At 37.8% G+C, this 26,240-nt stretch overlaps 1 protein-coding gene across 1 annotated transcript in view; it reads right to left on the bottom strand.

The window, feature by feature from the left end:
* Positions 1-758: 758 nt before the first annotated feature.
* Myzap (myocardial zonula adherens protein) overlaps positions 759-26,240 on the bottom strand; it is an 87,654-nt gene continuing 62,172 nt past the window's right edge. Inside the window, exons 11-13 of the mRNA XM_076850849.2 lie at positions 22,790-22,873; positions 10,621-10,721; positions 759-1,638 (exon numbers count right to left, since the gene is read on the bottom strand). Coding sequence (XP_076706964.1) covers positions 1,542-1,638; positions 10,621-10,721; positions 22,790-22,873 — 282 coding nt within the window. The 3' untranslated portion in view covers positions 759-1,541. The remainder of the gene's footprint in view (positions 1,639-10,620; positions 10,722-22,789; positions 22,874-26,240) is intronic.

The raw sequence follows: 26,240 nt of genomic DNA, 5'->3' as shown, positions 1-26,240 counted from the left end.
TCCTGACAACAGTCTTTGCTCTATGTATACTCCTTTCTGGTCATTTCTACAGTGCATGGTTTCTTGTTACTAGAACACTTCCAGCCATGCTTTAAAACAACCTTCAGAGTGACAGCAATGAATGCCCAGGTGCCTGCCCTGCCTGGGCCAGCCCCTTCTGCATTACCTCATTTGCTACTTACATTAGACTACTGAGTAGGTATGATTTTCCTGGGTTGTTATAGGATGAAACTATAATCAGAGAGTGTTGACAGCTTGCTCAAGGTCCCATAGCCAGAGTTTGTACACAAATTTGGCTCCAAAACATACATTTTCCTCTTTATCCCAACTCACGGTGATTCATTCAATTTTGTGGGCTTTCTTTTTCTTTTTCTAAGTTGGGGGAGGTAAGGAGACCCTGAAAAAAGGGTGGGGGATTTTTACAAGAAAAAACTATTTTTGCATTTTGTGATCATGAATATATCTTACTTACTCTTTTGAGAAGGTGTGTTAGCTAAATATATTTTGAAAATTGAAAGAAACACACACTCATACATACACACATAAAATCTTATGCTTTTCCATGCTTCTGTAATTCATACTGATTGATGGAAAGATCACTGTGATCTGACCTTTACACTCATTCCACAGCTCGGTCTGCTCTGAATCCCTCTACATGGTCATGGAGTAAACACAGAGACAACATTATTAGTAGAACAAAATATATGGTATTTATTAAACATATGTGATATAAGTAATAATATCAAAGTACAGCATGCCTGAACAGATTACTCATTCTTCCAACAAAAACACCAATTTATACTGAAAACATTAAATGATTAAATTTCTGCAACATAAAAAATTCTCTTTAAGTTAAAGTGAAAAAAAAATCACAGGTTGAATAAATACGGTGATTTCAGCTGATCCTACAAAGGCATAAGGCACAAATTAAAATAAGAGATTAGCAATCAAAATGAAGCTTGTCTGGCCCACACAAGTCTCTAATGGTGGCTCCTACAACCCTGCACAGACCCTCAACACCAAGAGGAGAGAGCACTGTACATTGGGAATCCTTTCCTCGAGGTTCAAGTTTTTCCAGGTGCCCATGCTTCTTGTGAAAAGGCTTCTTTGTGCCAGAGAAACACTGTCTCTAATACTTTTATGGGTAAACAAAACTTTCATGCTATAATAACCCACCTTGGCATGAGTAACATGAAATTTCAAGCTAATGCCCTTTCCCTTCCCAACCAAACTCTAGCAAAACACAAAATAAATTGTGAAATTCTGTTAGGATTTCAGTGTCTACATGAGAAACAAATGACGAAACAGTACAGCAGGGTAACATTGGTTGGGTGTCTGAAATATGACCTTATAGACCTCTTCCTTCTGTGTCCCCTCTGCCTTCACTTTCCTTCCTCTCTTGGAAGTAGATCAGAGGCTCAGCAATTTTCCACTCCTGTTTACACTGTGTGTATGAGGAAGCAACAGTCACCCTTTCCTGACTTGAAGCCACAAGGTTTCAGGGGCTTTGCCACCTGTAGAAAGTGCATGTACCCACATGCCTACGTCAGAGTTTTCTTCATGGTCAACTCCAGGACTCTTGTGTACGGGGTGTAGTTTCTAGAAGGTATCACAATCTCACGAGTCCTGCCTGTTTGGCTGCAAATGAGAAAAGGCAGATCAAGAAGAAGAAACAAAAAACTCTACATTCTTCACACGGCAAGACGACTCTCTAAAATGTTTTTTCAGCATTTAAAAAACAAAAAGACTGCAGTTTAATATTTTACTCAAACATTACAAAAGAGACCTGCAACGAACTGAATGCTTTGGTCCTTCCAAACTCATGCTGAAATCCAAACTTTAAGGTGATAACTTTAGGAAGCAGGGCCTTTACAGGTGATTAAGTCCTAAGGATGTGACACCCATGAGTGAGATTAGTGCCTCTATAAAACAGATCCATCATCTCATGTGCCACAAGAGGACATGAGGAAAAGGTGTCATCCATAAGCCAGAAAGTGGGTTTTCACCAGAAACCAAATTTTGGTCTTGGACTTTCTGGTTTCCAGAAGAGTGAGAAACAAGTTTCTGTTTTTCAAGCTTCTCAGTTTATGGCATTTTATAATAGTAATCCAAATATATTAAGACAAGACCATAATTTTTGAAACTTTTAAAGGTGTACCAGGCATCAGTGATTCCGAAAAATATAAAACATACAATCAAGGAGTGAATACCTTGGCAGGAAAGACATGCAAATAAGTAACTTTAACATAATGTGTTAGGTACTATAAGAGAGACGTAAAGAGCTGTGTTGGATATTCTCTGTTTGCCCATACAGAGCTACTTTCCATCCCTCTTCACTTGTTGTATGCTCTAGGAAGCTGACTTGAAGGTCAGCATCAATGAACTTCTCCATTTTGTTCTAATCAGCTTGGAAATGGCAGCTAAGAATCACATAATGGGTGGACAGAGAGTCAGGACATTTGTTTCTTCCAGCTAGGCTGCAGCTGGGTAGCTTAGAACATTCCTCTCTCAAAGGCCAATGCTAAATTTCTATCCTTGCTCTCTTTTACCAGCATTCTCCCCTGCCTCTTCAGGCCTATGGTGGTGCTATGGTTTGGATATGGACTGGGTGTATCCACAAAAGGTTCATGTGCTAGAAGCTTGGTCCTCAGCGAGGCATGGAAAGGTAGTGGCACCTTTAAGAGATGGGGCCTAGGTGAAAAGGTCTCTATTCCATGCTGGATTTATGGTCAGGTGAGAGTGGACTGGGGCTAGCAGGGGTGGATTAGTTTCTCAGAGCAGGTTGTTATAAAAAGAACAAACATTGGCCCTCCTCAAACTCTTGCTTCCTGTGTCACTACATGATGCCGCAGTCTGGCTGGGCACAATTTAGGAGCCACTTGTCAAAAGAAACTAACTTTATTTTTAGAACCACACACGCCAAACAAAACAGCTCCTCAGGAAAAAACCCTCAGAGCCCAACTGCCACCACCGGCTTCCCACAAGCCACACCCACCAACCCAGCCTCTTCCTCCCACAATCCTCCTGCTCTGAGGCCGATTGGCTGGGTCGCATGGGCGGAGCCAAAAAAGTCCCCCAATGAGCAGCTCCGTGGTCTGAAAGGGCAGGGAAACAGCCCAATGAGCATCACCGCAGAGGAGCCAATCAGCTAGATGTTGCTAGATGTTGCTGGGGCCGCTGTGAGCCAATCATCAGCTGGTAGTCTGAAAGGGCAGGGAAACAGCTCAATGAGCATCTCCACAGAGGAGCCAATCAGCTAGATGTTGCTGGGGCCGCTGTGAGCCAATCATCAACTGGCAGTCTGAAAGTTTGCTGGGGCCCCTTTGGCTGTGGCTCTCAACAACATGACTTCTTTTTTTTTCCACATGTGCACCCGACATTGTGATATCATCTACCATGAAATGCAACCAGAGCAACATACAGACTAAGACAAGTGGTTACAGCTTCCACTGTTGCCAGCTCTGGAGCACAACACTATTTCTTGTTTATTTCCCATACAGTTGCCCAAACATTTCTAAATAGCCCCTTTGAACTCCTTCAATTTTCCCTTCTTCTCAGGACCTTGAGCAATGAAGATGAACACATGATGAGTTAATTGAGGGCAGAACAATTTAGCATCACCAAGAAATTCACATCTGGGAATTTACACAGGGAAGGTTAATCTTGAGGGATGCCTGGCATCATCAAGTAGGCAAAGAGGAGATGGGAACTTCAGGCTGAAGGGATCGTATGTGCCAGGGCAAAGGAGGGTGAGCAATAGAGACATGTTTGGTATGAGTAGAGCAAGGATTTCATAATGAAAAGTGGCAGAGAAAGAGACATGTGGAGAAGGACCCTGAGTGCCTTGCTAAGGAATTCAGGAGGGGTAGGAAACCATGATATATTTTTATTCTAGCAAGATTTCTCTGGAATTGCTGAAAGTTATCTATGGAAAAGCTGGCCTGAAGGTAGAAGGTTAGCAAATTCTTGGTGGTTAGGAAGTGAAAAAGAGATGAGAATTCCAACAGGAGTATCAAGGTGAAGTAGCAAGTTCAGGGAGATATTTAGGAGGCAGAATTAACAGGAGAATGAGACTAAAATGGAGACATAACCAATTTTTTATCCTTCTGGATATATAACTCAATTATATTTCCTAGCTTCTCTTACAATTAAGTTAGCCATGTGACTAAGTGGGCAAAAATGATTCACATTACTTCAGGCTTAGCTCTTACTGCCTTTCTACATATTCTTCCATGCTCCCTCTACTTTCCCTTTTATGAAGACAATGCAGTGGAGGGTCCAGGAGGACTCTAAAAGCCCAGGGGATCACTGGATGAAAGAATCTTGGGTTCCATTATACACAAATCAGCAAAGTAGCAGGATATAAAATTAACACTCATAAATCAATCATGTTCCTATACATCAGTGATGAATCAATTGAAAGAGAAATTAGGAATACTATCCCATTCACAATAGCCTCAAAGAAAATAAAATACTTGGGAATCAATCTAATAAAAGAGGTGTGAGACTTCTACAATGAAAACTCCAGAACACTAAAGAAAGAAATTGAAGAAGACCTTAGAAGATAAAAAGATCCCCCATGCTCTTGGATAGGCAGAATCAATATTGTCAAAATGGCCATACTATACAAATTCAATGCAATTCCTATTAAGATTCTGATGACATTCTTCATAGAAATATAAAAAGCAGTCATGAAGTTCATTTGGGAAAGTAAGAGATGCAGAATAGCCAAAGCAATCTATACCAAAAAAAAAGTGAAGCAGGAGACATCACAATACCAGACCTTAGATTATACTACAAAGCTACAGTAACAAAAATGGCATGGTATTGGCACCAAAACAGACATGAACATGAATGGTACAGAATATAAGGCACAGAGACAAACCCACATAAATACAGTTATCTCATATTAGACAAAGGCACCAAAAACATTCATTGGAGAAAAGAAATAAGCCCATTACAAAAAAATGAAATAAGCCAATTCTAAAAAAACCAAAGGCGTGATGTTATTTCTGATATGCAGATGCTCACTCAAAATAGGCATTTGCTGGGCTGGGGCTATAGTTCAGTAGTAAACCACTTGCCTAGCATGCATGAGGCACTGGGTTTGATCCTCAGCACTACATAAAAATTTTTAAAAAAATAAAATAAAGGCATTCTGTCCATCTATAACTACAAAAAAAAATTTAAATAGGCATTTGCTGGTAAATGGATAGAACTGGAGACTATCATGCTAAGTGAAATAAGCCAATTCCCCAAAACCAAAAGAACCAATGTTCTCTCTAATACATGGATGCTGATTCACAATAGTTGGGGTGGGAAAGTTGAGGTTCACCAGATTGAATAGGAAGGAATGGGGGAACAAAAGGGGAGGTAGGAATAGGAAAGACAGTAGAATGAATCAGACATAACTTTCCTATGTTCATCTATGAATACATGACCAGTGTAACTCCACATCATGTACAACCACAAAAATGGGAAACTATACTTCATGTAAATATGATATGTCAGAATACATTCTACTGCCATGTATAACTAAAAAGAAATTTAAAAATTATAAAAAAAGAATGTTGGGTTCCTGAATGACTCTGTGGAGGGGGCTAATACAATCTGTCTTTGACTATGATGTGAGAAATTAATATTTACACTGCTGAGCCACTGAGATTTGTGGATTACTGCATAGCAAAGCTACTTGCTCGGGCTGACTAAGGCAATGATGAAAAGCATATGAAATATGAGAGTCAACCTTTCCCCTAACTTCCCACATCCAATCATTCACAAAGTGGTGCAGGGTGTATCAGAAGCATAGTGGCCAGATCTTAAACTTCACATGTCCCGCTCCAGACATCCACCATGTCTTCCCATGTTTTCCATCCCCCATAGACACCTTGAAAATGACTCTTTCATACAGGCTCAGCCACGCCACAGGAAGCATCTCATGTTGCACTTGTTGTATATATTTGTCTCCATTGCTAGGTATGATCTCTCTGAGGGGAAAAACCACATCTCAGTCATCTTCAGGACTCCAGCAGCTCACACAGGCTGGACACAGCTGTCATTTTACATAGAGATGACAATGGACACCAGAGACCAAGGGAATTTTGAGGAGTGAGTGGTCCCAGTGTCACCTTCCATGAAGAGAAATCCATGGGACCTGGCCCTTCAGGAGTCCCTGGAGACCTGACCAGGCAGTGTAGGCAAATGGCAGGGGCAGAAACCAGATGGCAATTTGTGCCAACTCCTGTGAAAATTCCTCAAAACAGAAATGGTCTCTGGTGACAATATTCTAAAAGCCCATAAAATGCAGAAATATTTATAAAGGTGAACCTTCTGGGTTTCAACAACAGGCACTCATATCCCAACCTTCCAAAAAAAAAAAAAAAAGTGGCATATTTTGTTAAAGCAGGTCACTAGGAAACAACAGGATTTCAAGAGCTCAAATAATTTCAACCACAGAACAGAAATTCACCTACTTTCTTTAACACATTCAGGCTATTGTTAACCTTTTATTAATCCACAAAAGGGCAATCCTCTTCCTCCACATCTGGGAGCAGTATTAGCAGAATCAGAAAACAAAGCTTTGACCAAAAGTTGACTTTGCATTCCAATCTCTACAACAGAAACGTGAAAATGTGAGCATTTTAAAGCACATACTATGTGCTGTGCATTTATGATCATGGGGAATTTTTTTTTATCAAATTGTACCTATTAAGGCATCATTGATGAATTTCCTGGAAACCATGTTTCAATTCACTAAGGTAAGAAGAAAGAAAAGGCTCTTTTTCTTTTGGATTTTCACTTTTCTCTGTAAATGAAGGCTAGACAATCTGAAATTGTTCTCCATGGCTTTAATTAACATGTATCATACTTCTCAAACTGAACTTCTCTGTCTTAAAAAAAAAAGAAAGAAAGAAAGAAAAGAAAAAGGTGTTTAAAAGCCCTTGAACTTACAGTGAGTCATTCCTTACCCTTTTCTCTCCCCTCACCTTAAGAGATCCTTGCTCACCAGAAATTCAAGAACACAAAGATTAGACAGAGGGGCAGAAGTTGAAGAGGAGACAGTAAGGGCAGGGAGAGGGTACTGAGTAGATTCCACTCAGGGGAAGACTAGTCTCAGGCAGGCAGGTGGCAATAGGAGTGAGAAAGTCTGTAGCAAGTCAGGATGAGCGAGTGAGCTTAGGAGCAAAACAATCCCCAGCTCAGCAGCGACTGCCATACACTGAGCTGGGGAAGTAATGGTAGCATCCAGAGAAAAATGTACTCTTTCATTTATTTCTGCCTGTTATCTCACTTGGTCCTCTTACTGGGTCAGGAGCGGATTACCACACCAAATCTTTCTTTTTAAGGTGAGGAAACTGAAACTCAAAGAGTTTCTACCAAAGGTACAGATAAAGCAGGAGGCAGATCCACGACCGAAACCCAGGTATAACTTCTAAGCCAACATTCTTAACCACTTCTAAGGGGGACTGACTTTGAAGAAAGAGATGAAGAGATCAACCAGAAAAATGAGGAAGAACAAGTGGACGCCTGCTGAGAGAGCCCAGCAGTGGGTGGGGAATGGGGACTCCTGTGGACTCAGGGCTCAGGCACAGGGAGGAGAGGTAAAGCCATGAGAACAGATACAATATTTTCAGGAACTTCTGGGAGCAAGATAGAAGCAAGAGGAGCTCTCACTTGGGAGAAGAAAGAGACCATCAAAGAAGATGGAAAAGGAGAACCCAAGGAGGTAGAGAATGTACCAGGAAGGCAGAGTCTTAAGGAGCTGAGAGTTTAATTGCAGGGCGCAGTGCATACTGAAACACTATACATTCAATTAGGCTATCAATCCATTTCATAAATCCACTAATAGCCGCCAATAAAATTAAGTTAATGAAATTGTGTTAGCATACCCAAATTTATTTCTACTTGACACAGTGTTTTGCATGTGAAATCAGTTTAATTAATAGTAATAGTAGCTAATTTTAATTAAGTGCTTAACTCCAGTCCAATTATCATGCTAAATGCTGTGTACACTTTTTCAGTTCATTCTCATAGCAACCCAGTGAGATTTGTAATTATTTTCTTCATCCCCATTTTAAAGATGAAAGAGTTGAGGTTTCAGAGAGGGTAGATAATTTGCCCAAGGCTGCAATCAGTAGTAGCTGGTGGGACAGGGGATCCAGGGCACCTAGACTCCCAAATTAGACCACACTGCTCAGTTCTTAGTCAAAAAATAGGGTGTAAGAACAAAGCACTTTTGTGTAATTGAGGTTTAATTCAATACTTTCCAGGAGCCCTGGCTCAGAGCGAGAAAGTTCCAAGAAGCACAGGTGGAAAACCACTGCCCTGAGTTATCTCCCAAACTCCTGCACCCTCACCAGCAGGAACTGCCCTGTGCCTTTCACATAGTAGGCACTTAATAAATAATTGTGAGGAAACGCATGAAATATGACTCTGCCTTTTCGGAAATGTGGCCATGTAGTTTTCATTTCCTCTGCTGACTGACCCAGGTAGTTAAAGTGCTAAGATGGATCCTGGGGGAAACCAAATGTTACATTTATGGAAAAGCTGCTTTTAGATACTGAAGCGGCTTCCAAGTTCACCGTGGCCATAAGTTAAGGGTCTGTCAGCACTTCCATTATGAAAACCGCTTTGTGGTTTCATAACTTAGCCATAAAAGTTTGCCTCGGGCTCTGCTTGGGCATACAAATTGAAAAGCTTGTTTTAAGCCAAAATGTGGGAATTAGAAAACAAACAATTTATTGGTTTCAGACATAGTTTTGTACCCGACTTAGCCAAACAAGATTTATTATGTGGGCAATTAGAGTGGACTAAACCACTTGGTTCTTGAAAAACAAAAATGGCCAAATTATTTATATTTCAAAAAGAGTCCCTGAACACAATCAATCATTCTTTTTAGTTATATTTTCATCACATACCCTGTACCACACATTGATGAAACAGTCTATTTATGTATATTTTTTTAACATTTTTTGTTAATTTTATCAGAATGACAAAATTGCCTTGTCTTTACCAGAATACAAGAAATGTAAATAAGAACATTGTCAAAAAAAAAAAAAAAAAGAGCTTTATGCTGCTTTTGATAATTTCTTTGAGAATGACGAGTGGCTTATTTTAATGAGCAAAAAAGCATCCTTAATAAATTTTTAAAAAGCAAAGTAGGGTGGGCAATGAGGTTTTCTCTTACAACATTATAGATGGTAGAGACCTGAGTCAAACCACAGAGACAGGACACTGAGGTCCAACCAAGAATGACCTGCCAGAAGCATTCCTGCTGGCATTTAGGAAGCCGGAACCAAGGACTCCTCATCCCAGCTTGGTGACTGGCCACACAGCTGGGGTTAGAAGCAGGCCTGAGTCTTGGAGTACACTGTAGCTGGAAAATACTTGATAGAGTTGCTAAATTGTGTCATGTATGTTTTAACAAAATTTCTGGTTATTACTTGGACTTCAGACTTGCGTCTAATTAATAAAAGAGTCCATGGTGTTTTCCAGAATATTTTTTGAACAGTCACCTCCAGAATATTTTCAATCAATCAAAGTATTGAATTAAACCTCAATTACACAAAAGTACTTTGTTCTTACACCCTATTTTCTGACTAAGAACTGAGCAGTGTGGTCTAATTTGGGAGTCTAGGTGTCCTGGATCCCCTGTCCCACCAGCTACTACTGATTGCAGCCTTGGGCAAATTATCTACCCTCTTTGATATAACCATTCAAGTTTCCAGGATTCAACATTTTTCTGGGCCACCAGTGTTAGTACAACACACACAAATGCCCCTGCTTATACAAGAATCCCTTTTTGCACACAAGATATAAGGCATTTGGTGACTTTGACCTGCTAGATCACAAGTCACATGTCATTAGTATCCTTGTTGTAAATTTGTTTTATGTCCTCTTTAGGCCAGGCACAGCTGTGAGCAACTAGAAATGGGAAGTTAGTTATCAAGGGCAGACTACTAAGGCACAGGCTCTAATCTCACTCAGGAGGGACACAGGCCTGGGCATGAAGAGCAGCTTAACAATGAAGAAGCCAGTTCTGGCCCAGGCATGCCCTGAACCAACCAGGCTATTGACATCACAAATGTGCTGGTGACAGAAGCAGATTGTTTATACATGAACCAGACCAAATGCTAGATAATACTCTGCTACAGCACTGGAGAACAGAAGCATCTGGTTCAAGATTTAGACCCTCTTTCTTTGACATTACCAAGGCACCTTGCACCACCCTCTCATACTGTCATCAAGGTCTGCTACATCTCTGTCTGTCCTTCCAGACTCTACTCTGTGGCATGAGCCAAACCTCACTGCTCTCAGTGTCACAGAGGAGGTATCAACATCCAGTTGCGGAGTGAATGAATGAACAAATACTTGCACTCACTGGTATATCCAATTTCTCTTTCAAAGTAGCTTTTCCAGGTCTCTCCTTCATTATCCCCTCCATCTTATATAATGTCTCTGTTCCCACGGAAACCATTCTGAACCCTCAGCAACCACCGCTTAGTTTTGCAGAAATATTTTTGGTAGAAAGAATGCAATTCTGTTAATAACCATCCAGTGAAAGTATTTTCTTAAGTCAAAGAAGAATCTGGGTCAGAAAAACAGGAAATTCTTAAATACCTGGGTAGAAGGTCACATCCCACTCCAATCTCTCTGGTTTCCACTTCAGTTTTGGATTGGGTTTCTGTTAAATAGTCCAACCTGCTTTGTAGCTCATTATTCTAGAAATAAGGGGGAAAGTACTTTTAGTCAACCAAATGTTTTCTCACAAATATGCAATTTATACACATTATTTGATTTTCCCCTATGACATGGACATCTACCACAATGTATTTACTAAGCATCTCTTATACAATAGAATGTGAACAAATACATTGATTGAATCCTTTTACATAAATTGGTGTGTGTACATACATGTACATCCAATTTTACATAAATGAAAACAACATATCCTAGTCTATAAAATAATCTGTTTTTTTTTTAGTCAACAACTTGTTATAGGTATCTTTCCATGTTTACTAGTTTTCTTTTTGTCAGCAAACTATTTTAATTGGTTCATATTATTCCATCCTACAGATGTTCATTGTTTATTTAACTAGTCTCTTATTGATGGGCATTTAGATATTTATCACTTTTTTGCCATTAAAAATAAGGTGTCGCTCAACTTTTAACACTCCCCCATTAAACTATAAAATGGGTAAGTCTATTAATTTAATTTAGTGGGAAATACCTCTATAACTCAATAATTAGTATTTCATAGGTGTGGAAAATTCAAAATCTCAAACATATAAAATAGAACAAGCTCCTTGGGATTAAAATTAACATTCTGAATAGTTTCTTTTTTCTTTCTTTCTTTCTTTTTTTTTTTCTTTTTTTTAGTCCAGAGCCAAACATTACATAGGTAGATGATTAGATGCTCACGAACTGGAAATTTGTCCCATGGGAGAAATGAAGGACAAAGGTGCAAGAAAGTTGAGGATATGGGAATAAAAACAGATGAAGTGGTTGTATCTGAAATTTAAAGGGCAAATCACATAAAAAAAATCAGAAAGAAGTGGTTATCTCTGTGTACTGAGGTTTTTCAGATGCTTTTAAAGAAGTTTTTTATATATATATTTTTGGTAATGCTAGACTAAATTTCCAAGAGGTAATGACAGCATTTATCTTCCTGGCTCTATCCTTGAAGCATGACATGTAGGAGATGTCAGATAAAATGTATCAAATAAATAAATGTATAAATACTTTTACAATGTTATTTGTCTAACTAGAAAAAATTAAAGCATTTGTTTTTTATTTTCTTTTTATTTATGTAATTTTTATTTATATATGACAGAAGAATGCATTACAATTCTTATTACACATATAGAGCACAATTTTTCATATCTCTGGTTGTATACATAGTATAGTAACATCAGTTCGTGTCTTCATACATGTACTTTGGATGGTAATGATCATCACATTCCATCATCATTAATTTTCAAGTTGGAGCTGAAGCTAAGGCTCTAGTCTAAGATACTAGAAAGCACAAGGAAGTTTAAACATCTTTTGAAAATAGAAGCTTATTTGTTTTGAAAAGAAATATGTAGGTTAGAGTCAGAAGCTCTCCCTCTGAAAGGGTGATACCAAGGAGCAAAGCAGCAGCTCTCGTGCAAACCCGAGTTCTTCACCAGGTAAAGGTCTCTGGATCCCTTCTGATAATTAGGGAGCAAAGAAAGATAATGCATTCCAGATTCCCAAGAAGCCAGCCAGCTATGACAGGAGTCTGGACTCTAAATCTTTCACCCACTCCTTAGAATGAAGAATAGTGTTGGCTTACTGCCAAGAGGATGTCAACATTCTCTCCTCTCTTTCTCTCTCTCTCTCTCTCTCTCTCTCTCTCTCTCACACACACACACACACACACACACACACACACACACACAGCTTCCCTGGCAATATCTGGACTCTCCCATTTGCAAGGAAAGAGAAAGGCAAAAGAGACCTGCCACTGCGCTAAATCCAGCAATCCTGTGACCTTACCCCTTCTCAGTTTAAAGACTTTAGTCATAAGGATTTCACAGGACGCTGGGTCTAGAACCTATTCTCAGGGGGCGTAAGAGACAAAGTTAGCAGATATGCCCCAAGTGCTACATAGTGAATAATGGCTATGTAGCCCCAAATCCTTTGCTGTCATGGAAATTCTATCTATGTACATCAGGCAACCAGAGAAGCACAGAAATAAAACATTTATATTTATGAAAGTTCAATTCGATCGATAAAATATTGGTTTATCTTCTGTATATCAGGCAACCTGTGAAATTAGGTGAGGAGAATTAGTTAGCAATTTTAATAGATATAGCATGATTTGCAACTCCAGAGCAACTCAGGCCTATGGGAGCACAGAGAACTGAGCAGAAAGAACTTTGTGACAACTTTCATTACAGGAAGTCACACAGAATACTAAGAGAATTTACAGGGGACAGCAAATTCAAAATGGGAACAGAGAATAGTGATTCTGAAATTAGGCGAGGGAGAGTAAGAAAAGGCAAAGTAGAGAACTCCAGGACTGTAGAAACACACTAGGTTGAGAAAAGGCACTATGTTGCATTAGAACAGCAATTAGTTATGAAGGGCTATGGATACTATTATAAGGAGTCAAAAGCCAATCCCATAAAAGCAAGGTCAGCACCAAAATTTCATGATCCCTTGGCTCCCAAGTGAAAATTGCATTAGAGGGAAATCAGACTAAAGATAGGAAGGGTAGCCTGGAAGGCCACTGCAGTTATATCGCTAAAAGAGTAAGAGCCACACTTCTAGTATAGAGGAGAATGTACCAAAAAAGCCAATCCTGCTGCAAATAATATCAGTACATACTGGATAAGAGATAAAAGGCAGCTAACCAGGTCTCTAGAGAGTTAAATAGAGACAGGCAAGAGACCTGAAACTTGAAGCAAGTGATAAGTACTTCTTGTATTCTCTGTTTTGTTTATTTTTGCTTTTCATTTGTAGCTTTGCCTTCAGAGTAGCAATGCTGTGGTAGCAGCCACAGATAAAATAAAAATTCATCATAAAGACCATTGTTCTGGTAAAAGAAACCAAGAGAAGGAGTAAGGGCTGCCAAGAGAGAAGTCAAAAGAAAAGTGTGGGGGGATTGGAAATCTGTGCATATATCAGCTCACTCAAGTGTCTGATATATCCTTGAACCATGTTTACAAGGGGTGAATTAAAAAGAGTTTGCAGCTAAGACTTAAAGAATGGAACTCAGACCTGAGATATCATCTATCCTGGGCTTGGCAGTGCATAGTTGGGGTCAACAAAATTCAATTCATTTTAAGACAAAAACCTCAGTAATCTTCTCATCAAAGAAATAAAGTGTTATGGTTTAGATATGAGGTGTCTCCCAAAAGCTCCTATGTGAGACAATACAAGAATTTTCAGTGGTGAAATAATACAGATTATGAAGTTTGACCTAATCAGTGGGTTAATCCACTGATATGGATTAACTGAGTGGCAACTTTAGGAAGGTAGTGTGTAACTGGAGGAAGTAGGTCACAGGAGGTGTGACTTTGGGGCTTATATTTTGTCCCTAATGAGCAGACCTGTTTCTTGGTTGTCAAGTCCTGAGCTGCTTTCCTCCTCTATACACTCTCGCCATGATGCTCTGCTCACCTTGGACCCAAAGCAATAGAGTTGGCCAGCTAAGGACTGGACCTCTGAAATCCTGAGCCCCAAATAAACTTGCTCTTGTCTATACTGTTCTTGTCAGGTTTTTGGTCACAGCAATGAAAAAGCTGTCTAAAACATCTTGTCTCCATAGCAAAGCACTTATAACATCCAGCTTACAATACAAAAGTTCTTGACATCTGAAGAGTCAGGAAAAATGTGATCTATTTTCAAGGGAAAAAGAATCAACAGACACCAATGTTGATATGACTCAGATGTTGAAATGTTAGATAAGGACTTTAATGTAGCTATCATAACTGTGATCAATGAAGTAATGGAAAAATATGCTTACAAGTAATGCTATAGTTAAAAAAAAAAAAAAGAAAGAAAATATAAGAAAGGACCAAATGGGAATTTAGAACGGAGAAGAACAATACTTAAAATTTTTTTAAAAATTATTTTTGCTAGATAGACTTAAGAATGAAAATGATGCCAGGTGTGGTGGTGCATGCCTGTAATCCCAGTGGCTCGGGAGGCTTTAGGCAGGAGAATCAGGAGTTCAAAGTCAGCCTCAGCAACTGCAAGGTGCTAAGCAACTCAGTGAGACCCTGTCTCTAAATAAAATACAAAATTAGGCTGGGGAGGTGGCTCAGTGGTCAAGTGCCCCTGTGTTCAATCCCTGGTACCCTGCCTCCCCCACCAAAAAAAAAAAAAAGAAGGAAAAGAAAATGACAAAGGAAGGAATCAGTAAATTTGAAGATATATGAGTAGAAATTATCCAAATAAAGGAAGATAAAGAATGAAAATAATACATAGAACTTCATGGAACTATGGGACAATTTTTTGAGGGCTAAACTAAGAATACTAGAATCACAGAAAGAACAGGGAGGGAAACAAAAGCAGAAAAATACTCTAAGAAATAACGACTGAAAACTTTCTTGAATTTGGTGAAAGTCAAACATTTACAAAAGAAGTTCAGCAAACCCAAACAGGATAAAGTCAAAGAGAAACATATTATAGTCAAACTGCTGACAATCACAAGCAAACCTTGAAAGCAATCTGTTGCCTACTAGGTAATAATCATTTGGGTTACCACAGATATCTTATTAGGAAGGATGGAAACCCAAAACAGTGAGTATTGAGAGAAAGAAACTGTCAAGCTTGAGCTTTATACTTTTGGTAATAAAGTGAAATTATGATCTTATTTTCAGGTACGAAAAACTAAGAAAAAGTTTTACTACATGGCTTACATTACACACATGCTAAGTAAAAGTTCTTTGGGCTGAAAAGAGGTGATATCAGGGAGAAACTTAGAATTTCAGGAATGAATATCAAGCATCATAAATAAAAAAACATGAATAAATATGAAGTTTTATATTTTATTTTAATTTCTTTATAATATATGTAATTTATTGAAGCAAAAGTAACAACAATGTATTGTGGGTTTGTAATAACTGTAGATACAATGCATACAACAATTTTAATAGTGGGGAAAGAGTAATCATACAATCACTGCAAGGTTTCTTCATTTTACACACAATGGTACAAGACTGTCTCTAAGTGGACTATGAATAGTTGGTATATATTGTGACTCCTAGAGCAATTACTGAAATATTAAAGAAATAGAGCCAAAATGCCTATAGATAAAATGTTCATCTAAAAAATATTGAAATAATCCAAAAGGAGGTAAGAAAAGGGAATAAAGTAACAAAGCAAAACATACAAAAGAGCACAAGCAGAAATGAAATGGTAGACCAAAATCCAATCATACAAGTAAAATTACTATCAAATTATCCTTTATAATTAAATGTTGATGGGCTCACTGCAATTAAAGGCAGAGACTACTAGAATGTATGAAAAAACTAAGTCTCAACTATATATTGCCTATAAGAGATTCACTTTAAATACAGAAAAACAGACCAGTTGAAAATGAGTGGATGGAATAAAATATGCCATGTAAATAATGAATATAAGAGGGTAAAAATGGCCATATTAATATGAACTAAAAAAAATTCAAGGCAAAGAGTATTAACTAAGGTACTGACCAATATTTCATGATGAAAAGGTCAATTCATCATCAAGATGTAACAAATAAAAATGTGTACATATCTAAAAACAGAGGCTTCAAAACACAAAATTAAAAAACCAATAGAATTAAAGAAATAGTCCAAAAGATATTAAGGGATCTTAATAAACTCTCTCAGCAGCTGATAGGACAACTATTTAAAAATCAGGAAAAATATGTTATGTAAATGATATTATCAATAACCTAAATGTAACTGATATTTATAGGACATACACAACAACAGAATATATATTTTTCACAATATTTAATCAAAAGAAACCATATGCTGGCATAAAACAAGCCTCAATAAATTTAAAATAATTAAAATCAGGGGGCTAGGGCAGTGGCTCAGTGATAGAACACCTACCTTGCACATGTGAGGCCCTGAGTTCAATCCTCAGCTCCACATAAAAATAAATAAAGATATTGTGTCCATCTACAACTAAAAATATTTTTTTTAAAAAAAAAAGAAGAAGAATTAACATTAGAGCTGGGATTGTGACTTAGTCAGTGGTAGAGAACTTGCCTAGCATTTGTGAGGCACTGGGTTCAATCCTTAGTACCACATAAAAATAAATAAATAAAGGTATTACATTCATCTATAACTAAAAAAAAAATTTAAAAAAAGAATTAAAATCATACAAAGTAGGTTCTTGGCCCATAATGATATTAAATTAGAAATTTAAAAAAATAAGATATCTAGGAAAATCTCAAAGCTTTAGAAGTTAAACAGCACACTTCTAAATAATCCATAAACCAAAGGAAAACCTCAAGGGAAATTAGGAAGCATTTTGAACTGGATGGTAATAAAAACACATCATATCCAAGTTTTGAGGATACTGCTGAAGCAGAGCTTAGAAGGCCATTCATGGCTTTAAAGGCTTATATTAAAAATAAACAAACAAAAGCCTAAAATCAATGACCTAAGGTTCTGCCTCAAGAAGCTAGTAAAAGAAGAGTAAAGAAATCTCAAAGTAATGAAAAGAAAAAATTAATGAATACCTGAGAAAACTCAATAAAATGTAAAACAGGAAATAGAGAAAATCAACAAAGCCAAAAACTACTTAAATTTTTCTAAGAAAATCAACAAAATTGATAACCCCACAGCTAGATGATTAAAGAAGAGAAAGAATGTACAGATCACCAATATCTAGAATTAAAGAGAGAGCAAAAGGAAAGAACTGAATAGCTAGGTGGGTAAAAAAGAATAACTCTTACTTGATATAAAACCAAAAATTACCTCATAGTGAATCATCTAGATGAAAAAGCTATAAAATCCTTAGGGGGAACCACAGGAGTAAATCTCTGAAAACTTGCAGTATGAAAAGACTTCTTAGTACCACAAAAAGCATAAATAACAAAAGAAAAAAAGTTCAACTGAACTTTATCAAAACTAAAAATAAAAATCTTTTCATATTTATCGTTAAGAAAGCAAATTAAGAAAAATATTTGTAGCACATTTATCTGACAAAGGGCTGGATCCCAAATATATAAAGAACTCTTCTTACAACTCAATGAGAAACCAAAAATTCAATAGGCAAAATTCAAAGGGCAAAAGATTTGAACAGAGACTTCAGAAACCAAGATATATGACTTGTCAGTAAAGACACAAAAAGATGCTCAAATAGGAAAGATATTCAACATCACCAGTTACCAAGAAAACTCAAATTAAAGCCACAATGAGATGCTACTACATACCCTCTAGAACAGTTAAATTTAAAAACAAAAACAAAAAACCCAGCAATGCTAAGTCTGAGTAAGGATGTAGAAAAACTGGTATATTCAAAGTGATGGTAGGAGAATACTGTATGATTCCACTTATATAAAATGTAAACAAATCTACAGTGATAAAAAGTGATTAAAAAGTGAACCCCCGCCCAAAAAAATCAGGGGGTACCTGTGGTGAAGGGGGGATAGTTTGCAGAGGGAAACAGAGAGTCTTTGGGGGAATGACAGAAATGTTCCTTATCTTGACTCTAGTGGCCACTCACAGGTATATGCACCTGTCAAAGCTCACTGAATTACAAGTGGAGCATCTTTAATCCAAAATTATGAAATCTGAAACTTTTTACACACTGACAGAGTGCTCAAAAAATTGTATTTTGGAGCATTTTGGATTTCCAAATTTTGGATTTCAAATTTTGAATTAGGGATATTCAACCAGTAAAGTCTGGAAATATTCCAAAATCTGATAGACTCCAAATACTTCTGGTCCTAAGCATTTCGAGTAAGGGATTCTCAATCTTCATACGTTTTAAATGGATATAGCTTATTTATGTAAATTATACACAACAATGTTGATAAGAAAAGGTAAAAGATGATAAGCGTCTACCCATGGGTAGTTGAGGAAAGTTGGAGGAGGGACAGATTTAAGAAATACTTAAAAAGTAAAATTAACAGGACCTGACCCAGTGAAGCACAGAACATCTGCCTCTCAGTCTTGCAGAACTGGACCAGAGTGTAAGACAATGAATAGCTTCAGACTGCTGACTGGACTATGCTCCATAAAAGACTGCTTCTGAGAATCAAATTGCAGCATTTTCCTGCTTTCAAATACTACCACCTTGTGTTTACATGTGTAATGAATACTACCAGGTGACTTGGAGGCTTGCGTGCCTCCCAGAAAGGAAAAACCTAGTGTGGCACCTTTGAGCATTTGGGGGAGCTTATGTATGTCACAAATGTATGGTAGACACCTCCTTCCCAGCTCCCCTAAGACCCAGGAGAGTGAACAACCAGGAACTGTAGCACATGCACTGAACAAAAATTCATCCAGTCAAAATTAATGGGGATATAGCTAATTAATAGAGTCCTTGCCTAGGATGCACAAGGCACTGGATTCGATCCCCAGCACTACCCCCCCCACACACACACACAAAGTGAATGGGGAGCCCTAGTGCAGGCACTGCAGCCTAGAATTATAGAGAAAATGAATGATAGTCCCAACAATGCACCAGACATATTGAGAGGTTTATGAGGCACACACAGCAAATATCAAGTGCAGAATGGACAAAACCAAGACATTTGACTCCTTTCTTCTGACTTTAAAATTTCACTGTAAGTTTAGGATTTTCAGCAGAGAAAAATGTAATGGAATAAGTCCCAAAAAGCCTTTCAGCCTAGTGTGGTGTGTACGCCTGTAATGAGACTTGGGAGACTGAGGCAGGAGAATTGCAAGCTCAAAGACAGCCTCAGAAACTTAACAAGATTCTGTCTCAAAATAAAAAAATAAAATGGGCTAGGGATATGGCTTAGTGGTTAAGCAACTCTGGGTTCAATCCCTGGTACCAAAAAAAAAAAAAAAAAGCCTTTCAACCTTATGAAGATGTATGCTTAGAATTTTATTTTAGGAAAAAAATCTTACATCAGAAATAAGGAATTGAGATATTTTGTCTCCTAAAGATGAGCAACACAGAATTGTTGGGAAAAAAAGAAAAAGAAAGAAGAATTGATCTATTTTTGCTATTAGGAAGATTTTAAATCAGTTGATGATGGTGGAGTCTGACAGGGCCAGGCAGAAGAAGCTTTTAGAAATTTGACGTGTGTTTTTGAGGGGGTGTATAAGTGTAAAATCTAATGAGTTTGAACACAGGTAAGTATTGATGATGAATACAAGAAACAAAGTAATTCACATTCTCAATTTTCAAAGAAAAAAAGGGTTCTAGATTGTCAGTCATGATAAAGGGAAGAGCCAGACCCTTTCTCTCAGTCCAAGATCAGGTACAGAATATTCTCATGCACTGTTCATCTAATGTCCTGAAAATTCAACAAAGTTTTAAAACATTTATAAAAGTAATCTCAGAGATGATCTAAATCCTCTTCTTTCCTTCCTCCCCGCTTTTCTAAAGATGAAGTAACTGAGCCCAGGTTGTCAGTTGGCATGATTTCCCTGAGGTTAAACATAGAAAACAGCAGAATGTGGATAAGAATCTAAGTTTCAGGCTGGGGTTGTGGCTCAGTGGTAGAACACTTGCCAAGCACGTGTGAGGCACTGGGTTTGATCCTCAGCACCACATAAAAATAAATAAATAAAGATATTGTGTCCATCTACAACTAAAAATCTATTTTAAAAAAATGAAACAAATAAAAAAAGGTATGCTGTCCAGCTACAACTACAAAAATATGTTAAACAAACAATAACAAAAAATAATCTTAAGTCTCCAAATTGCTGAGTGATCAAGAAAGAATTAACATCGGGCAACCTTTTACAGTGTGTCAAGCACAGGTCTAAGTGTTTTACATAACATTATTTCATATAATCTTAAAAAAAAAATCCACGTTACAAATGCTGAGACTGAGGTACAGCAAGATAAGTCACGTGACCAGAGTGGCTCAGCTTGTAAGTGGAAGTGTCAGTATGCAAATCAAGAACCCCTAAGACAATGGAGTTAAATTAATGATGTGTTAGTAATTTTTTTTCTCTTTCTAAACAGTATATATTTTCTTAGTTTGTACACATTCTCTTATCACAAAGGCAATTAATTTAGTGAAGATTTTCCCTTTTGATATTTGAATCCTCTGAATGCAAACAGCACTATACATTAAAAAAATAAAAACACCTCACTTTGTGTTAGTAAATTTTTAACATAAGGCTCTCCAGCGAGGAAAAAAACTCCAATTTGTGGTGACTGTGATCTCCATGGTGTAAAGACTCCCTTTTCACAGCTAATTTCAAAGTACCCATGTGATATCTCACTGAAAGTAGAATTGAGAAAACATGCACAGAATCATGTCTCATGAGCCAATAGGAAGCAGCAGCTCCAGAACAGCACCAGGTGTTCCTGATGCTCTGTGCAGTCCTGAAATCCATGGCTCAAGAGAATAGCTAAAATGCTCCTGGGGGAGACGGAGGATGGAGAGGGGGCCTCAGACTGAAACTGAGTTTGCTGAGCCGGACTGCCGGGGTAAGGTGGGGGCATTGTTTGGGTGACCTTCTTTTTCCCCTCTTTCCTCTCTCCTAGAACCAGCCTCTTTCTGGACACATGGACCTCCATTGGGACACTCACTCCAACTTTTCCCAGGGAAGGCGTGATCCCTTTTACAGGGAGCTGCAATTTCAGAAGGAAATCTGAGAAATAGAAATGCTCATTCCTAAAGCTGAAGCTAGACCCAGGGACCATGGTGGTGGGGGAAAGGGCGGGCAGGAAGAGGGATGAGAAAAATAATAATTTACTCAGCTTCCAGAGACTGGAATTCTTGGGCCTTGACTCTGATACCAGACCCCTATGGGCCACAGGAGGCTTCTGGTTATGACTGTTGTAGGCAGCCCCTCAAAACCAGAGTAAATGAAGACCCAGCTCATAATCCCTACAAACAGGCTCAGGCTCTGATTCAGGCTTACCCATCTCCACTAACCTGGACAGGTTTCATATTGTCCCTGAACCACGGGTTCCCATCTATAAAATGGGGAGAATACAATCTAATTTGAAAGGAATCCCTTTTAATAAAAAAGAGAATAATCCATTAAAAATTGAGTGTGAGCATGTGCCAGGTACCATGCATTCTCATTTCACTGTCACACATACGTAGGTGCATTTATGATCCCATTGTATAATTTTAAGAAATTTCCCCAGGTCACTCAGCTAATAAGAAGCAGATCCAGTGCTCACTCTTGGGTAAGTGTGATTCCAGTCTTCACTTCTTACATTATGCAGAGCATATGGAAAGTAACTAGCAATGTCCGACACACACTTCATACTTGATAGATGTCATTTCTTCCCTTTCCCCTTGCTTCATCATTGTCTCCTGTGCTGTCTCACTGGGGAAGGACAATCATGAGGAACACTGACAAGGACAGGTGCTTGGCACACCAGCTTTTCATGGAATCTCAAAAGGAAAAGGCTCCATGCCAAGTTCTTAAGAGCCTTTAGAGCAAATAGATTTTGGCTTCTCCTGCTATTAATACCTCACCTCCCAAAGTTCTTCCAACCCCATAATTTCCCTCTCTGGAACCTATACAAAAATCCCCAAATGACTTTCAAAAAGTCAGAGAGTCAAGAATACTATGCATCTTAAAGTTTCAGGTGAATTAAGTCACCTCATGGTCACGCACTCAATGTAACAGAAGACCACTGGATTAGGAATCTGTTTTTCAGCTGGCTCTGGCATTCACTAAGCTGGGTGACCCTGGGCGACACCACTTATCTTCTCTGTACCTCTGTGTTTTCATTTGTTCACACAGAAATAATAGTCCTTGTTTTGCCTTTCTTAAAGTCACTGAGAAAATCATATGAGGAATGTAAGTGAAAATACTCCACAAACTATACCGTACTACATGAATGTTGGAAATTGTCAATATTAATCAACAGCTTTTCAGCCTCATTGAGGAAATTCTCAAAAAAAGAAAAAAAAGACAACTATAGCCAAAAAGCAAAAGTGAGCAGCAAGCTGGCGTGAGGAGAGTGAGATGGTAAAGAAAAAGGAGCTGTCAGAGCCTCATTTGCAGAGCTGGCAGTTAACCTTCAATCCATTTTATAAGGCCAGGAAATAGCCATATTTTTTAATTAAGTGTCAGCAGCAGGATCAGCAACATAAAATTTAATGGTAGGGAAGACACTGACTTAAAGAACCATAACTTCTTACCTCTCCTTCCAAGAAGGAAATCTTTTCTAAAAGCTGCAATATCAAGAGCTGTTTCTGTTGCACTTTTTTCTTTAATGATTCAATCTAGAAAGAAACAAATGAAAAACTGTCAAAAGTATAGAACTGTATAAGTTAACCTACCAGGAGAGTCAGATGGCTTTGGCTGTCACTTGAACAGAACCAGCACATGGATTTCTTTGTGTTTTCTAGAACAGCGCTGACCTGAGATGCTCTACACAGGAGCTCTGTGACCAGGGAAGCTTGGGCTTACAATTGTGATTTCAGAGTCACGTCTCATTAAGTTTGTTTAGTGCAACATCTCCATGTTGGTTCTGCTGTGTGATCCTTAATAATAGCCTAGAGACAATCCAGGGAACTGCAGATATAGCTCAACAAGAAATAATCATTCAGCTTGAATTTATGAAGCAACCCACATTTCAAATATTCAGTTTTGTTATTCCTGTTAGCACATTCATATCTGTTCAACCAAGTGTCAAAAAGTTGATGTGTTAATGGAATTTCAAGGGTTGAGGATTCTGAGGTCTGGAGTAAGCAGGACTAGCTTCCTAAAACAGACTTGCGCTGAGCTAATGCCTTTGTTTCTATAGTATACTTTAACTTGGACTCCTCCCAGACAAACCAGAGGTTCCCTAAAAGCAAGAACTGGAGTACTTTATATCAGACTATGTCTTGAACAATAGCGAAAATGGTATGCTCATTAAATAGCACATTAACTTTCTAACCATCTTGCGTATTAAAGTTGAACATTCACAAAATCACATTTAAAATTTAAAATTCCTCTCAGTGCAAAATGTCATAATTCCTCCTGCCACAGTGGTGCACGCCTGGAATCCCAGCAGCTGGGGAGACTGAGGCAGAAGGATTATGAGTTTGAAGCCAGCCTTGGCAATTTATTAAGGCTATATGGAACTTAGCTTCACCCTGTCTCCAAATAAAATATAAAAAGGGCTGGGATTGAGCCCCCCTGGGTTCAATCCCTGGTACCCCTCCCAAAAAAGTTATAATTTATATGGAAGGGAATATAGCAAAATAGAAAAAGTACATATGCATTTACCCTTTGACCCAGCAATCCCATTTCTAGGAATAGATTTCAAAGATATAGTGGTTAAATAGAGAATGACTTAGTTACAGGATTTTTTTTTAAGAAAACATAAAGCAAAACTCCATGATGAGTGATTGGTTTAATAAACCATGTATCATAACAATAGATGTAACCTTCCAAAACATGAAGACCTCTAAAACACTGATATGATGTGCATAAAGCATGTATAGTATGCTAGCTTTGGTGTAAAAGAGCTGGGGACAAACAAATGCATATATATTTGTATAATAAATACTACAAAGATAAAGCCCTAATTATTTTTTATATGTTTTTTTTTTTTTTTGTATTTTTGGTACCAGAGACTGAACCCAGGAGTGCTTAACCACTGAACCACATCCCCAGCCCTTTTTATTGTTTCTTTAAATTTTGAGATGGGTTCTTGCTAAGTTTCTTAGTGCTTTGCTACATTTCTGAGGTTGGTTTTGAACTTGTGGTCCTCCTGCATTAGCCTTCCAAACCATTGGACTTATAGGCATGTGTCACCACACCCAGCTAGAACTCTAATTATTAAGAAATAATTTATCAATAGAGGGAGGAACTTAGGTAGAGAGAGTCTGGATGAAAGACATTTTATATATTTTGTTACTTTTTGGATAACTTTGGGAGCATACTTTATAGATTCAAAAAATAAAATTTAACCAAAAAGAAAAAACTAACCCTAAAACATGATGATTAACTGAAATGAAGCAATTTTATCTGTAATATTAAATTGGTGAAAAGTATTCAAATGTTGTTAGCACAGGTAATTTGATATTTTAGAGGGAGAAATACATTTTAAGTATAAATACTGTTGCAAAGAAATAGCACCTTCACTAGGAAAATTCTGAGTAGCAACACTGGTATTGTTATTTTGAAATTATTTTATATATGTTGTAGTATAATCATGTTTGGGAACAAGATTTTTAGTATAATAAAAAGCAATACAAGCATGAAATTAAAGAAGCAAAAAATATTTTGTTAAATTTGAAATGACCATATCAGTATAAACTCAGAATCTTTTGTTGTTTTTCATAAAAGAGGCATTACTCCTCTGAGAAAACGTCAAAACAATGACAACATGACACCTTCAGATCATGGTCTCTATTTACTATTCTCCATTAAAATCAAACAAACAAAAAACCCATAAGATATGTTAGAGGAACGACCCATTCCAGGGACAAAAAATAAATTAGATGAATGTGAGATACTTTATTATACCTGAAAACAAGAACAGGACAAGTCCCTCAGTGGGCCAAGGAAAGAACAATCTGAGCATCAAAAAGAATAATGAAGCCAGGCAAGGTGGTGCATGCCTGTAGTCCCAGTGGATCGGTATGCTGAGGCAGGAGGGTCATAAGTTCAAAGCCAGCTTCAGCAACTAGTGAGGCCCTAGGCAACTAAGTAAATTCGTTGTGAGGAAGGGGGATGTGGTTCAGTGGTTAAGTGCCCCTGGGTTTAATCCCCAGTACCAAAAAAAAAAAGAATTATGAAATTGAGTAAAATACATACATGGGAGATATATATTCATGTGTATATGTACATATACACATATACGTACACACACATGAATACTTCATAGGTCTTCAAAAAAAAAGCAATCACAGCTGCTTTGGGCTCCACTGGAGGTGACAAAGGCACCAACTCCTTACCTGAAAATGTGGCAATATAAACAGAAAAAAATCAAGCATTTCTCTTGCCTCTTTTATACAAACTACTTTTTGAGACTGTAACAAGCCTTAGTTTATGAGGAAAACGTTTTCACTTTACTGAAGAATTTTACTTAATCAATATGGTAGGAATGACAGAATAAGAAAAAAATCACAATCTTGCAATCTCTGTGAAATACTTAATACAACCATCACCAGAGAATGAAACAGAGTGGATGAAAGCTGAGGAGGAACTGTATAGTTATGTTTTGGCCCATCACCACCTGAATCCATTATTAGCCTTCACATCACCCAAAGTAGGACAACTGGCCTGTCTAGGCCTCAAAAGTGACACAAAATGAAGTATATAGTACCAACCCCGAAGTATTCTTGACTTCTCATAAATAAAAGTTAAAACTTAATCTGATCAAGTTTCCAGAGCTAATAAGGAAACGAAAAGTCAAATACAGAATGTGGAAACCTTTATAGGACAACTGGCTCAGTTCCTGCAATAAGCAGCCAACAGGGTAAAATCAGAAGGTGGGATCAGACAGGGGCAGCATGCTCTAGGTTAACAGATCTTAGAAATGTAACAACTAAATGTGAAGATAATGGTGCTGATTGGGATAAAGCATCAGTAAAAATAAACTTTGCAAATTTTTATTACAGATTGGCGTTAAATGATACCAAGAAATTACCACTA

This window comes from Callospermophilus lateralis, chromosome 3 (genome assembly GCF_048772815.1).
Source record: "Callospermophilus lateralis isolate mCalLat2 chromosome 3, mCalLat2.hap1, whole genome shotgun sequence".
Classification (NCBI taxonomy): domain Eukaryota; kingdom Metazoa; phylum Chordata; class Mammalia; order Rodentia; family Sciuridae; genus Callospermophilus; species Callospermophilus lateralis.
The sequence above is the reverse complement of the archived record's forward strand: the minus strand, read 5'-3'. Positions and strand labels throughout refer to the sequence as shown.